Source organism: Cynoglossus semilaevis, chromosome 3 (assembly GCF_000523025.1).
Source record: "Cynoglossus semilaevis isolate Cse_v1.0 chromosome 3, Cse_v1.0, whole genome shotgun sequence".
Classification (NCBI taxonomy): domain Eukaryota; kingdom Metazoa; phylum Chordata; class Actinopteri; order Pleuronectiformes; family Cynoglossidae; genus Cynoglossus; species Cynoglossus semilaevis.
Window position 1 is genome coordinate 14,865,859 of NC_024309.1, and position 14,923 is coordinate 14,880,781.

Genomic DNA, 14,923 nt, shown 5'->3' on the forward strand with positions numbered 1-14,923 from the left:
CGTGGTGGGTGTGGGAGCTAAAAATAATTCTGAGGCGCCGCGCCGGGGAAACACTTTGGCCTTTTTTTTTTTTTTTTTTTAGATCGCTGACGGCATGGCGTTCATCGTTTTTTTTTTTTTTTTTTTTAGATTGCCGACGGCATGGCGTTCATTGAGAGGATGAACTACATCCACAGGGACCTGCGGGCCGCCAACATCCTCGTCGGCGACAACCTGGCGTGTAAGATCGCAGACTTTGGTCTGGCCAGGTTAATAGAGGACAACGAGTACACAGCCAGACAAGGTCAGTTCACAACACACACACACACACACGTGGAAACAGCAGCAGCCTCTCAGCTGGACCGTCCCTGCTGTCTACCATCAGAGTGAATTAGACTCTGAGTGGAAAACAGATGCTGCCGTTTCCTCTGATCAAATGGGTTTTTGTTTTTTTTCAAACCCTTAGTGGAATTAATTCCTCTGCTGTATCTGCCGTGTAAAGGTTCAGTACTTGGTGGTTTTTCATTTTGGGATTTAGATCAGTGAAACTACACATGTAGTTGATGCTGTGTCCAGCTAACAAAAAGTACGGAGCGTTCGAAACAAGATAAATGACAAGGCAAAACAAAAGGAGAAAAAAACAAAACAAGGCGAAAAAAGGACAAAATGAGATTAGAACAAAGACAAAGGTTACAAAGTTCAAATCAATGCTGAACAACAAATTGCAAAACAAAAAAAGAATTCAAGGCAAATGATGAAAACGGAGCAGGAAAATTCAGGTCAAAACAAGGCAAAAACAGAACAAACATGTTTCTTATCATCAGTATAACACCTTCAACTATGTGAGTCAGTGAACAGCTGTGCCCCCTGGTGGACTAAGTTGACCCTGTGTCCTCCGCCCCTCCTCTTCCTCCTCCAGGAGCCAAGTTTCCCATCAAGTGGACGGCCCCTGAGGCTGCGCTGTACGGTCGCTTCACCATCAAGTCAGACGTCTGGTCCTTCGGCATTTTACTGACTGAGCTCGTCACCAAAGGCAGAGTTCCCTACCCAGGTACATGACCTCATGACCTCATCACACACACACACGCACTGAATTATGACTGTTGTTGTTTGGTCCATCAGCAGACGTGCAGCGTTTGTGTTAGTTATTGTTATAAACTGACTGCGTTTGTACTGGTGGGAAAAGACTCTACAGGATAAAAATAAATAAACACACACACACACAGACACACACACGTGAGATTAGATGAAGCCATCTGGAGGCAGTGATGAGGAGACTGAAGGCCACTCCCTCTCAGAACCATCTGTCAGACTGATTCTTCTCCGTGGGCAGCACAGCCTACCGTGTCCTGAACTACTTTCACTCAGTCGAATCTGCTGAGTCCTGGGACACGTTTGTAGGTCAGAGCACCAGGAGAAAACCACGCACAACATTTGAGTGTAGTAAAAAAAAAAAAAAAAACCCACACACCGTACAGAAGGATTTCTCCGGATTATGTTACATTTATTCACTCTTTTTATTTCACCCTACAACATACGCAAAATCAGACCGTACCCGACTGTTACTACAGGCTGTGGTCATATCCCAACGCCCTCCTACGGCGTCTACCAGCCTGGTCACCTAGACCGATACAAATAGTCCAGAACGCAGCGGCGTGTCTGGTCTTTAACCAACCCAAAAGGGTGGTCAAAGACATTGATCTACACCGTCTGCCGGTCGCTGAACAGATCAAACTAAGTCACTGACTTTTGCTTATGACATAACTGCAGGGGGCGCTACTGCTTGACCAAACTTTCGCTTGGGATAAAAGCGTCTGCTAAATGTAATGTAATATTCACGCTCGATTCAGATTCAGACAAAACTGGTGGAATTAGAAAACAGGAAACAAAACAGAACAAAACCAACACCAGATCAGACCAGAACAACAAGACTAGATCTGTAGACCAGAACGACAACGATGTAGACTAGAACACTGGCTCCATGTGGGCCATGTGACCAGATTTGGTTAGGTGGGAGCGTCGGTTCAATGGCTGCAACTATGGTTTACTCCCCCAGGTATGGTGAACAGGGAGGTGCTGGAGCAGGTGGAGCGCGGCTACCGTATGCCCTGCCCACAGGGATGCCCCGAGTCTTTGCACGAGCTGATGATGCAGTGCTGGAAGAAGGATGCGGACGAGAGGCCCACTTTTGAGTACCTACAGTCTTTCCTGGAGGACTACTTCACTGCCACAGAGCCACAGTACCAGCCTGGAGAGAACCTATAGCCTGACTGGACCAATGCATCATGGGAGAAGCTAAGACTTTTTACCCATCAGGTTACAAACAAAAAAAAAAAAAAAAATTCAGCCTTTGTCATTTGGCTAACATCTCCTTTTTCTGGGCCACATGAAAGCTAGCAGGGTCAGTAGCCCACACCTGAATGCTATATGGGTCTGTTTGAGAAGTGAATCTGTGGGTCACACATCGTCATGTAGTCTATATTTTTTATTTTTTTAACCAGACCATGTCACATACAGCGTGTCGTATCTTCATGTCGTTCATGTCCATCTGTGGTACAACGCACGTCTTAGCTGTGGGAATTAACAAACCTGTAGAATCATCTATTCTTTAACCAGGTTTAACCTTTAAGTGTTTACTCATTGACAGTTTTCTCGTGATACTGTAAATAAATAAAACTGTGACGATTTCCTCATGGTGATGGTGAGCAGAGAGCTGCCGTGATTCTTTAGCAGGATTTTTACTCCAAAACATTTTTATATATATAAAAAAAAGTCTACAACCACGTAACTGCTGAAGACCACTAACCTCTGCAAAAAAACAGTTTGTACGGCAGTGACATCATGTTTTTAACGGTTAATAATGTTCCGGTATTTACAGTATTTTAATGGAACAGTGACAACAGAACTTGTCTGGCGGGGCTTTGTACTGCATATTATTCACCCCTCGTTTTGTATTGTTAATTACAACACAAGAGTGTGTAACATTTGGGAGTGGGGGGGGTGGAGAAGTGAATGGTTGTATTTGTACAATAATAATAATAATAATAATAAATCATTTTACAACTTTAATTTAACTTTTGTTGTTGTATTTTTCTAAAACCGTACGTGTTTTTGTCCACAACAAACGTAGATAAGAGTTCAGTCAATTCGAGGGCGTGTTTTTGATCTTTGGACCAATATGATAACAAAACAGGAGGCGTTGAGAAGGCGGGGCCAACGGGACGCTCCAGGAAATAAATCTTGAGCTTCATTCAGACCAAGTCTGAACCCTCAGGACGTTGACTGATAGATAAAAAAATTACTATGTTGCCCAAAATAATAAACGTGACTGTGAAGGACGTGAGGTTTCCGACATCTACGGAGCAACATGGCTCCGACGCTATGGTAACGTTTCTGCGCAGTAATATTAAAACCATTTGAACGATTTTTAAAAACAAAAACTGTATAACTTTTCTCCAAACTCCAGCACACTGACCCGGATTATTCTACCGCCTACGTCGTCCTGCACACGGACAGTGAACTCAAGGGATTCGGCTTCACTTTTACTTTAGGAAAAGGCACCGAAATCGGTGAGAAAAAACACTTTAAATGAACAGTGGACGAGAACTGTGGTAGGTACTCACGTGACCACAACTGAAGGTCAGTGCTGCGTTCACGAACGTCTCGGAAATGTTGGTTCGTCCAGACCTCAAACGCAGAAATGTTAAATTCACCTGAAATAATAATAAAAATAAAACATATACTTATATATATTCCAATTCTGTCGAATGACAATCATGCACAGAGAGACTTTTACAATTATTTTAACGTGGTCATATTTTGTTATATGAAAAAAACGACACATCAGACGATGTTACCTTAGAAATTGCTAAGACTTTTTCACAAATATAACTCAAAAGTTTGACGAAACATTAAATCAAATAGAATAAAATATTTAACAAAATACTTATGCTACATACTACAAAAAAAAAGCCAAAAACTAGCTGAATAATATGTACAAAATATCTTAGCCCACAGTTAGCCCGTTAGCCCACAGGAGTAGAGCTACTACATTAGCTTCCCTGTAGGCTAACTTGAGTATTTCTTTAAGATTCTTCTTAAATAGGCTAACTTGAGTATTTCTTTAAGATATTTTGTCCATATTATTCAGCTAGTTTTTGGCATTTTTAACTTTGATTTAGAATTAATAAATAACCAAGTAATAGTTAAACCAAGTAATAGTTCAAATACAAAATATATTTTCTTAATTGACTGTGCTTTTCACTGACTCTTAGTTACTAATGGTTTTGATGAGAATCAGGTTGAACCTTGCTAATACGTTAGCACATTATAACTTACGTTACAAAAGTAGAAAAAAACAACCGTGTAAAATAGGACCAGGAAAGAAACTTACCGTAGAAAAAAAAATTACTTCAGAAATATATGTGTACTGTCGGCTCTGAAAATGTGTGACGATGGGCGGGAAACGCGTTTCTTTTCTGACTTCTGGCTACTGTGCGAAACTGCCATCTAGTGGTCAAGACTAATAAGTGTTTTCTCTATAGTGGTGTGCGCAGTGGAATCTCTGTCGAGGCTGGTGGTTGGAAAATCCCTGGAGGAGATTGTGAGGGACTTCCGCGGGTTCTACCGTCTCCTGACCAGTGATAGCCAGATGAGATGGGTAAGGAGGCATTCAGGAAAACTTGTTATATAAATATTTAATTTTAAACATTTATTTACATTTGCATTTCTGTCAGAACATACAGTGACCCTGTCAAGTTTCCTAATTTTTAAACATCTGAGAATGAATGATTACTTACAGGAGGAGTGAGACCGTTGATTGACAGATATTTTCTGGATGAATAATTCCACTGTAGATAACATTTTCATTTCTTCTCGTTGGCCTCAGCTGGGACCAGAGAAGGGTGTGATCCACGTGGCTACAGCTGCAGTCCTAAATGCTGTGTGGGACCTGTGGGCGAGGGCAGAGGGCAAGGTGAGACCATGTGATGAGTCAGTCATGAAGAGTGACACCACGATTCTCTGCAACTGGTTTCACTCTGTCTTTCTGTCTCACAGCCGCTGTGGAAACTGCTGGTTGACATGGTGAGTCCCAGGGTTAGGGTAGAGGGAAGATGTTGATTTGGAGTAAAGTGAAAAAACATCACTCTGAGTGTGTATGTGTGTGTGTCAGTGCAGGATCCTGAGCAGCTTGTTTCATGCATCGACTTCAGATACATTACTGATGTCCTGACAGAGAAGGAGGCTGTAGGTGAGACTCTACGGTACTAGGAAAATGACACGGACAATTTATACCGGCTTTTTTCCCCCTCTATAGGATCACATTAAAAAAAACAGTCATTGACTCAAAATTGTAATAGAAAATTTGAATAAATTATTAAAAATGCTAAACAGTAAGAGAACAGATCATAGTCTGATTAATAGGGGTGTGTATTGGCAAAAAATCTGGCAATATGATACGTATCACGATGCGATATATTGCAATACTATAGGTGCAACGATAAAAAACATCAGGTTACTAACTCTGGAACAGAGGGATCTACATTTGGAATCACTAGAGAAGAAAGAAAAGAAAAAGAAAATGAACCAACACCAGGAATATTGGACTGGGAATTGGTGAGAAAAAAAATCAATACAACGATGGAGGATATTGTTACGATATTGTGATACAAATGATTGTAATATCTCAGTGTTTTGATATTTTCTTACTCCCCTACTGAATACATTCATCATCCCTCCATCACCCATCTGATTCTCTTCACCTTTGTCTCTCTTCTCTGTTTCAGACCTCCTCCTGAAGGCACAGGAGGGCAGGCAGCAGAGAGGTGAGAGCACTGGTCTCACACCAGTCTTTAATGACATCTGGTGGAAACAGGAGGTCTTTAATCTGACGCACTGACGCCTGACAGTCTGTGATTAAAACACACTCCGTCCTCGGTTCGTTCTTAACTCTTGTCAAACGCCTTCCTTCATCTGGCAGAGGACCAGATGCTGAGTGAGGGTTACCCTGCCTACACCACCTCCTGTGCCTGGCTGGGGTACTCAGACCAGCAGCTCCAACAGGTCTGTGATTATTAAATATGATGGGAAGGTCCAAAATGTTTCAAGACAGATTGTCAAGAGAGACAGTATTTTCTCTCGTAGCTCTGCGCAGATGCTCTCCGCGGCGGCTGGACCAGGTTCAAGCTGAAGGTGGGCGCCGACCTGGAGGACGACGTCCGCAGGTGTCGACTCATCAGACAAATGATCGGACCCAACAACACTCTGGTCAGTTGGTTTGATCACCGACCACGGTGTTGGTTTCTGTTCGTACATTTTAACTGAAGAACGCTCGCGTTAGATGATCGACGCCAACCAGAAATGGGACGTGGACGAGGCCGTCAGCTGGGTGTCCCGCCTGGCTGAGTTCAAACCTCTGTGGATCGAGGAGCCAACGTCTCCTGACGACATCCTGGGTCACGCTACGATCTCCAAGGTCAGACAAAAAAACCACGCACATAAACAACAGACAAAAACAACTTCTGTACTTCCGGATATTTTGCTAAATTTTTTTTTAGGCTTTGGCTCCACACGGGATTGGCGTGGCAACGGGCGAACAGGTCAGGCACTCAGATACCGCTTTTCAGAAACACATTCCCAGACAGAAACGATAACCAGTCCGTTTTCACTAAAGTGTCACAACAGGGTGATGTTCAAGCAGCTCCTCCAAGCGTCAGCGCTGCAGTTTGTCCAGATCGACAGCTGCAGACTGGGCAGCGTCAACGAGAACTTGGCCGTGATGCTGATGGCCCACAAGTTCAAAGGTGAGAGGCAGGAGGTGACCTGGAAATAAAAAAAGGTAGTAGTTTTAGTTTATCAAGAATACATAGTATGTCACTGGATGAAAAGTACTATTTTAAATAAATTAAAATAAAAAAGTATTCCATTTGTTTTGTAACCATAAACAAAGTGTCTGAAATAACAGATGCAAAATCATCAATAAAAGTTAAAATTAAAAATTTAATATTTTCATTTTTTTGCCAATCGTTTTCCCAAGTGTCAGTTTTCACACTTCCCTAAATGTCCATAAACGTAAATAAATAAATGACGGAACCATAGAAAGTCTGTTAACCTAACCGGAAGTAAAACAACAGGGCTTCCGTTAGGATGTTAAGCAGCCGGCAGTAACCCCGTCCTTATTTTTAAAAAAATATTTTTATTAAATTCAATAATTTAATAAAAACGTAAACGTACTTCTCCGTTGAAGTGAGTTACGTTTTCGGGTTATTAATTACTCGTTATATAAAGGCAACATTTCGTGACGTCATGGCTGATCCTGGACCCGTTGATTGTGTTTTTCAGACTTTATATTAACGGTGAAAAATGAAACAGACTTCATTAAAACCTCAGACATTGTTAACTGATACACCGAGCGCCACCCAGCGGTTAGAGAAACTCCTGGACGTTTACTATTTAGGAGACAGTAACAGTAAAGCTGTTCAATATGATTTTTTTTACGTATTTAAGTTTATATTTTTAGCTCCAAGAGCTGGAGATTTTTTTTATTTAATAAAAATTAAAAATAATTTTTTTTAGCCTATAATCTCAAATATACATGGGAGAAAAATCATTTCTAACAAAGAGTAAAGAAACGATTTGACCATGATTTGGTCAAACATGAAGTTTTTTTTTTGGTCATGTTTCCTCCAGTGCCCGTGTGTCCTCACTCTGGGGGAGTGGGTCTGTGTGAACTGGTTCAACATCTGATCCTCTTCGACTACATCTGTGTGTCTGCCAGTCTGAACAACAGGTGAGAACAGACTCTCCTCCATCTTCTCAGTCCGTGACAGCTTCATCATCGTCATCATCATCATCTACGTCACATCTTCATCCTCAGGATGTGCGAGTACGTGGACCACCTCCACGAACACTTCACCAGTCCTGTGGTGATTAAAGACGCCCACTACCTCCCCCCAAAGGTCAGAGATTAAAGACTGTTGAAGACAATGTGTGTGCGTAAAAGTGCCAAATCCTTGATCGGTTCTTCTTCTTCCTGCTACCGGCCCCAGGATCCCGGTTACTCCTGTGAGATGTTGGACTCATCGGTGCAGAGATACCAGTTTCCTGATGGAGAAGTTTGGCTGCAGATGAACAAGTGAGGCGGTGTTTTTCTTCAACATGGAAGGTCAGGGAAATCCTGAGTCGACGTTAACAGCAAAATTAATTTATTTACAGAAATATGTTAAAGATAAGAAGTAAAATAAACATCTGAATCAACCAACAAATTGTTCCTATGAATCAGTACACATCACTTGTTCAAAAGTACAAACACCAACAGTTCAAACATGTACCACACACACACACACCACGTGAGTAGCTCATGTCTCAGCGCTCCAGGTTCATTACACAGCCATCTGCAACTTAATGACAGGATGAGGGTTGTAGTGACAGATCTCAAAGTCCTCCGCCCGGAAGTCGTCGATGTTCTCCACTTTCCTCAGGATCTTTAGTTTGGGGAACGGTCGGATTTCTCTCTGCATCTGTGGGTGTGAGCAGAGAAGCTGTGGGTGAGCTGGTGGCAGGAATTAAGAACATAATAAATAAATAAATAAAATCCAAATTTCCCACCTGGACTTCCAGAGGTTGAATGTGGTTGATGTAGACGTGAGCGTCACCCAGGGTGTGAACAAAGTCACCAGGCTGAATGGACACAGATAAAAACCAAGGAAATTAGTCTGAACATTCAATCAGTAATTCATTCTTATCAAAGTTAAAAAACAAAAACAAAAAAAAAAACCCAACAACAAAACAATTCTTTAGTGCATCACAGAACTTTTATGTAAATTTGCGCCACCCTGTGGTTTGAACCAGCAAAAAGCGGAAATGACAATAGTAATAAATAAATAAAAAAAATTCAGCGACTGCGCTTTGTCCTAATGTGAGAACGCTGCCCTCACCTTGAGTCCCGTGATGTGGGCGATCATGTAGGTGAGCAGTGCGTAGCTGGCGATGTTGAAGGGAACTCCCAGCCCCATGTCAGCTGAGCGCTGGTACAGCTGACAGGAGAGCTCGCCATCACACACGTAGAACTGACAGATGGCGTGACATGGCGGCAGGGCCATGAGGGGCAGATCTGCAAAACAAACCGAATAGATCACTGCGCTCCCAAAATTCGAATCTATTGGTCATCCCTAAAATAAATAAAAATAGAACGGGTGGTAGAACTTTTAGTTACCAGGCTCCTCTCCTGTGGAACCAGCTCCCACTCTCAGTAAGAGAGTCAGATTCTGTCTCGTCCTTTAAAGTGAGACTCAAAACCCATTTGTATAGTATAGCCTATAGCCTAAATTAGATTAAACATGCCCCGACTAGAACAGTCTAAAAAGATGCTGCTATAGGCCTAGACTGCTGGGGGGCATTGCATTTCATTTCATTTCACTTCATCTTGCACTTATAATGAGGACACAGACTCTACGGTCTTACTTTATTCTTCTGTCCTGTCCTATATTCATACCGACCACCATGTATACACTTAGGAAACTGGTCCCACTCTTTTACAGTTCTGCTGCCACCGGTGAACAGGAGGAGCACAGGACTACTGCCACTACCACTACTGCGACAACTACTGGATCCACAACCGGAACTTGAACTTTTTTTTTTCTTCATTGGTTTTTATGTATTTGTACAATGTATGTTCTGATAACATCTATTGCACGTCTGTCCGTCCAGGGAGTGGATCCGTCACCTGTGGTTCTCCCTAAGGTTTCTACCTTTCTCTTTTCTCCCTGTTGAAAGGGTTTCTCTTTCGGTAGTTTTTCCTTACCCTGGCTGACGATCTAAGGACAGAGGATGTTACCAACCCTGTGAAGCCCCATGTGACAAACTGTATTTTGTAAATGTGGGCTATATAAATAAAATTTGATTGATTTGATTGATTGATTGATTGCAAAAGACACAAGTTTGTGAAGGGTTGTCTCCTCCCTGTGGACGGTCTGTGTATATTTGAACTGTTCAATAAAAATCTAAATATATACATATATATATTCATGAATGTGCAGCACCTTTGGGGTTCCAGGCACACATGATGATCCTTCTGTCTTCTGGATTGTTTTTGATGGTGTCGATGACATTTTTCAGCTGGTCCACACCTTGTCCTGTGTAATCTGTAAGACAGTTATTTGGCTTTTTAGGGGAACTCTGTGGGTAAAAAACTGAAAATGACAGACTTTCAAAAGAAAATAAATAAATGTAATCTCAGTACCTGTGTGCATGTCTTTGTACTCGGCACCAAAGTGCCTCCACTGGAAACCGTACACGGGTCCCAGGTCGCCTTCTTCTCTGTCTGTGAAACCAAGCTTGTCCAGAAACGCACGAGATCCATTGGCGTCCCAGATTTTCACCCCCTTCTCTGAAAGCTCTTTGGCGTTTGTTGATCCCTGTGATAAACACACACAACACATTTTTTTTAAGTTAAACAGACAGATAGTTGTAAAATACAAATGCCAAAAAACAATAATATGCACAATCTGAAATGTTTCTGTGAATGACTTTACCTTAATAAACCACAGCAGCTCTTCAAGGATCCCTTTCCAGAAAACTTTCTTAGTCGTCAGCAACGGAAACTGATCTACGGAACAGTTGCAAAAAATAAATAAATAAAAAACAATAAATAAATAAACTGACCCTGATAAAGTAAATTGCCGGAGCAGGTGAGTGTTATTTAATAACAATAATAAAAAAAAAGTCAACTCATCACTGACTCCTAATGGACAGACTTGTAAATGAATCTACAGTAGTTAAATACAGTTATTTAAAAATTTTAATATATATATACATACATATATATTCACATACATATGGTGGGTTAAAAGCAGAGGCTCAATTTCGTTGTATCCCCGTGTTACAATGACTATAATAATAACATATAGTATATACATACATACAGGCTTCCGGCGGAACTACGTCACAGAACGTTGAGAGCGCGCAAACGAAGCGGAAAAGCTAGAGTAAGACAGCAGCCCGACATCAATATGGACCAGTCTTCAAGTGTTTCTACCCGAGACACACAAGTCAAAATAAGAAAAAAATAACGACTTTGTCCTGTTGTAACATACGTAACCAGCAGGAGGGAAACTTGCCAAAATAAACTGTTTTCGACAAAGAGTCGAATCAGCCGATGTTAAAATCATAAAGCCTGAAGAACTAACATTAAACACGGATTCGGTTTCGCGCTTCATGACAGAAAAAAAACGTTTTACTGTTTGTGCAGATATTGTAACTTCATGCACAAACTGTTGCTAAAGTTAAATATTGTTTGACAAGTATTTATTTCGTATAATGTAAGCAATTAACGTTTTTCTACTACATTTTCTCAATGTGTCTCCACAACGAGGAGAAAAAAAAGAAAGAAGTAAAAACTTACGTTAAATTCAAACTCACCTCTCAGACTGTATCTGGACTGAGCCCCGAACACGGAGATGACACCGGTCCCGGTTCGGTCTCCTTTACTCTTGCCATTAACTAGAATGTACTTTATCAGGTCCAGATAGCCACGCTCGTCCCAGAACCCAGGCGGGTGAGAACTCTTCTGCTCAGCCTGGCTGTGCTCAGTGATGATGTCTGAGTTGGCGGGCATTTTCCTGAGTTAAAAAATAGCAAACAACTCAGTGAAAACTAACAGCTCACAACTGAATTACATTCAAAAACGCGAGGTTCATTTTAAATATCGAGGGCTTGAAAAAGGCGGTGGACCCGCCTCTGTCTCCTCCCCATCTAGAACTGTGGCGTTCACGAACGAACCGGACCTTTTGAACGGCTCATTAACATGAACGATGGGAACCGATTCGCGTTTGGTTGGGAGCCGTTCATACAGATACTCACACAAGGTCCTCCTTACTCCTCCACTGAGTGAGAACATTTGGAGGAGCGCTTGTTTCAGATACAATGCGACGCTAACTTCCAGCCATTTAAAATCGTGGAAAACGGAGGTTTTATATGGAGCTAGAACAGTCTCGAAAAGAATAAATACACAAACAAGGATTCACAAATGCATTTGGAATATTTAGAAATGTATAAAAAGAATAAATGCACAAATAACTCGACTGTATAACTCCCCACCAGGGACCGTGTGTGACGTCACTACCCCACGCCACAGATCCACAGAAATGTCGTTATTTTACTTCCAGAATATTACTTAGTAAAACATACAACTTTGTATCTTGCGTTATTCTTTCTATTGCTTTAAAACACGACTTCCCGTACATGCAAACGCTCTCCATTTTCGCTTCCAGACGCCATGTTTCGTTATGGCAGATGAATCTGCGGCGCGGCCGTGTGATTGGCTGCAAAAGAACGAGACATCTGATTGGCTCCTGAAAGGCTCCATGTAGAAAATGTTTTATTTTCCCTTCCAGACGCCATTTTTCGTTATGGCAGATGAGTCTGCGGCGCGGCCGTGTGATTGGCTGCAAAAGAACGAGACATCTGATTGGCTCCTGAAAGGCTCCATGTAGAAAATGTTTTACAAGGAAGGATTTGAGGGTGCCTAGGGGGCGCCCTCGGGTCTGAGGAGTCACTCTGGACAAGTGAACACGATATGGGCTGAAACTAAAGTAAAAGGAGTTCATATTTGACTTTCTAAAACACATGATTGGTGTTCAGTACTGTATGAGCCGTAAACCCAAAGACACAGAGTGAAACCGCAGAGCTTTCATTTTGAACAAAGAATGTAGAAAAGCCTCTCCGACAAGTGGAAGCCAAAGACCGTGGTTACATTTTGACGCTGATGTTAAACCTCCTTCAGTTTATGTTCTGTTTCCAAAGCGCGTCGGAAAAAAACCCAACACTGAAAGATCCATGACAGATACTCTACACCGTCATGATCCAGGGATTATTAGATGTGGTTTTGGGAAGAAAATAGATTCATTTTTCAGACACACTTCAGTTTTCCCGACTGTAAAAGTAGAATCCACATGAAATAAACAGGGTTGAGGTTTCTGCACCAGGAATTCTGCAGCTTTGCATCTGACATGAAACTGTCAAAGTCCAACAGGGAGTGTTCCCTGAATTTAACTTCCTAAAGATGATGATTTTTATTATTTTTTTCAGCACCCAAATGACTGAAAAAATTCTGAAATAATTCAAAATGTTTTTATTTTTGAGTTTTAATTATGTTTTTGAGTTTTTATTGAAAGAAACTGTCCCACAGTCTTATAGCGTCTCACGATGGGTCACAGCAACAAGCAACCAGCAGAGGGCAGTAGCGACTCTCCAGTATTGTTAAAAAAAACTTCTACAACCACATTTGAAAATACCTGAGCTGTGACTTCAAACTCCCTGCAGGAGACCATACTAAATAAAAAAAAAACAAAAAACAAAAAAAAAACTGTTATTACAGTATATCTGAGAAATCCCGGATATTTTACTGCAAACAAAATGTAAAACATGTTTCCTGCTACATCAGCGGGGTATGAAAAGTAAACCATCTGAGCCTCCGGTCTCCCTTCAGACGATCCCTGTTCTTATCATGTCATCTAAATATGGCAGCAGCGAGGTAAATGTGGAATTCCTGTGCGTTCCCTCCATCCTCTGTTTATCCAAGCCCCACTGCTGAAAAGCCCTGACCCAGCAAATGAGGTCCCAACCTCCTGAATGAGGAGCAGCAGGAGTCTGGCTTTGGGATACCTGACCCTCAGCTGCTTTCTATCAGCCCCGGCACACACACCACCCTGATCTGAAGCCCACGACCGGCCCGCTGCTGCAATTAGAGCCGACGGAGGAGCCGCAGGTTTGAGGCCTTGAGGAAAGCAGGTAATTAGCTGCTTTATCATCTCAGGCTGCCGTGGAATCCAAGACGTGGCTCAAATGTGAGCCATTAGCACCAGGCACCAGACTTTGAAGCTGGGGTTCTCCAGGGACAGGAGGGAAAGCAGGTCAAAGGCTGACGATTGTGTCAAAGATTAGAGGAATGTGGAGCAGGGATCAGTCTGATCTGATATCTGTGTGTGTCCCCCCTGTAAATCAGTGGGTTTAAAGTGGGCAGGTATGAAGAGATTAACCTCAGGGGCCACACCAGTAAACCCAGTGACACTGACCTGTGCTGTGAAGACATGGCAGACGTCAGCGCTGGTGTCTGGTCCTCATTAGTCCACAGGACGCGGCTGCTCCAGACTTTGATCAGTCAGGTGTGGCTGCAGGCCACGCACAGATACAGATACAGGAAGTGCTGGAATGATCACGGCACCTGGGACAGGGGGAAACGGTCAGAGCGTTTTCACATACTGGCTATTTTTAGAGTAAGTCAAAAGTGGTCCAAATGAAGGAGCACGTTTCTCCTTATGGTCCACTTCAGTGGTGACAGATCAGAGGAACGTTACATTAGAATCAAAATAAATATATATATAAATATAGAAAGAGTTTTGTTCACACTTACAACTCAGTTCAGATTTTATTTTAATACAGTATATGTCAACTTTGTAAAGGTTCCAACCTCTGGTCAGCGGCCCAGCTTGTGTCAGGGCAGTCTGACTGAGATCAGGACAGACTGTTAAGAATTAATTATTAATTAATGTTTCTTTATTAGGTCAAAATTCTTGTGTAAAGTAACATGAATATTGAAAAAGATGATTTTATTTTAGGGAAAAGGATCAAATGTAAACCCAGAGATTCTGCTCTGTGTCAGTGTCTCTCTCCTCCTCCTCCTCCTCCTGCACCTTCTCCACAAACCTTTGAAACGATCTCTAATCAGAACCAGGTTTTCACCCCAGGACAGGATTGCCATCAAACCCAAGTAACTTAATCTCATCTCCGGCTGGATTCTGCAGGACGTCCGCGGACCTGGAGCTGCAGAGCTGCACATCCTTCAGAGGGAGACACAGCAGGGGAGGACGGAGGGAGAGCTGGAGGAGAGAGAGACAGAGAGGAACAGCGGCTGCAGACAGGGCTGAACTCAGGGCATTTCAAATGA

The 14,923-nt window shown here is 42.2% G+C and overlaps 3 protein-coding genes and 1 long non-coding RNA gene across 9 annotated transcripts in view; 2 read left to right on the forward strand and 2 right to left on the reverse strand.

Moving 5' to 3' along the window:
• The window catches only part of LOC103377444 (tyrosine-protein kinase yes), a 15,129-nt gene extending 12,081 nt beyond the window's left edge, over positions 1–3,048 (forward strand). Inside the window, exons 10-12 of the mRNA XM_008308258.3 lie at positions 130–283; positions 899–1,030; positions 2,036–3,048. Coding sequence (XP_008306480.1) covers positions 130–283; positions 899–1,030; positions 2,036–2,244 — 495 coding nt within the window. The 3' untranslated portion in view covers positions 2,245–3,048. The remainder of the gene's footprint in view (positions 1–129; positions 284–898; positions 1,031–2,035) is intronic.
• The window catches only part of LOC103377445 (uncharacterized), an 8,680-nt gene extending 4,163 nt beyond the window's left edge, over positions 1–4,517 (reverse strand). Inside the window, exons 1-2 of the long non-coding RNA XR_521414.3 lie at positions 4,373–4,517; positions 3,603–3,692 (exon numbers count right to left, since the gene is read on the reverse strand). This is a non-coding gene — a long non-coding RNA (uncharacterized LOC103377445). The remainder of the gene's footprint in view (positions 1–3,602; positions 3,693–4,372) is intronic.
• On the forward strand, positions 3,203–9,700 carry enosf1 (enolase superfamily member 1). 3 transcript variants are annotated; one of them, XM_017031534.2, is made up of 16 exons: positions 3,203–3,363; positions 3,446–3,548; positions 4,524–4,639; positions 4,868–4,954; positions 5,038–5,064; positions 5,158–5,230; positions 5,766–5,804; positions 5,960–6,042; positions 6,124–6,246; positions 6,320–6,454; positions 6,537–6,578; positions 6,653–6,782; positions 7,669–7,768; positions 7,856–7,937; positions 8,028–8,143; positions 9,519–9,700. In XM_017031534.2, exons 1-15 carry the CDS (start codon positions 3,283–3,285, stop codon positions 8,115–8,117), a joined length of 1,311 nt encoding a protein of 436 aa, XP_016887023.1. In that variant the 5' UTR covers positions 3,203–3,282; the 3' UTR covers positions 8,118–8,143; positions 9,519–9,700. The 3 variants fall into 3 exon arrangements, with proteins under 3 accessions (XP_016887023.1, XP_008306481.1, XP_016887024.1); XM_008308259.3 differs by lacking the exon at positions 9,519–9,700 and having other exon boundaries at positions 8,028–8,243; XM_017031535.2 differs by lacking the exons at positions 3,203–3,363; positions 3,446–3,548; positions 4,524–4,639; ... (2 more) ...; positions 5,158–5,230; positions 9,519–9,700 and adding an exon at positions 5,537–5,595 and having other exon boundaries at positions 8,028–8,243.
• Positions 6,671–14,083, reverse strand: tyms (thymidylate synthetase). Of its 4 annotated transcripts, XM_025054390.1 has the most exons (9): positions 12,220–12,317; positions 11,398–11,597; positions 10,512–10,585; positions 10,220–10,394; positions 10,020–10,121; positions 8,916–9,091; positions 8,587–8,658; positions 8,325–8,498; positions 8,014–8,155 (listed from the first exon to the last, which is right to left on the reverse strand). In XM_025054390.1, exons 1-8 carry the CDS (start codon positions 12,234–12,236, stop codon positions 8,361–8,363), a joined length of 954 nt encoding a protein of 317 aa, XP_024910158.1. In that variant the 5' UTR covers positions 12,237–12,317; the 3' UTR covers positions 8,014–8,155; positions 8,325–8,360. The 4 variants fall into 4 exon arrangements, with proteins under 4 accessions (XP_024910157.1, XP_024910158.1, XP_016887027.1 ...); XM_025054389.1 differs by lacking the exon at positions 8,014–8,155 and adding an exon at positions 6,671–6,801 and having other exon boundaries at positions 10,220–10,585; XM_017031538.2 differs by lacking the exon at positions 12,220–12,317 and adding an exon at positions 14,052–14,083 and having other exon boundaries at positions 10,220–10,585.
• Positions 14,084–14,923: the final 840 nt, after the last annotated feature.

Excerpts from the sequence above, each read along its gene's own strand:
- enosf1 (XM_017031534.2), top strand. The coding sequence starts at position 3,283 with ATGTTGCCCAAAATAATAAACGTGACTGTGAAGGACGTGAGGTTTCCG. Across the intron at positions 3,364-3,445 it reads AACATGGCTCCGACGCTATG|CACACTGACCCGGATTATTC; the intron begins GTAACGTTTCTG and ends TCCAAACTCCAG. Across the intron at positions 4,640-4,867 it reads GTGATAGCCAGATGAGATGG|CTGGGACCAGAGAAGGGTGT; the intron begins GTAAGGAGGCAT and ends CGTTGGCCTCAG.
- tyms (XM_025054389.1), bottom strand. Across the intron at positions 10,122-10,219 it reads GTACAAAGACATGCACACAG|ATTACACAGGACAAGGTGTG; the intron begins GTACTGAGATTA and ends ACTGTCTTACAG. Across the intron at positions 9,092-10,019 it reads GTGTGCCTGGAACCCCAAAG|ATCTGCCCCTCATGGCCCTG; the intron begins GTGCTGCACATT and ends TTTGTTTTGCAG.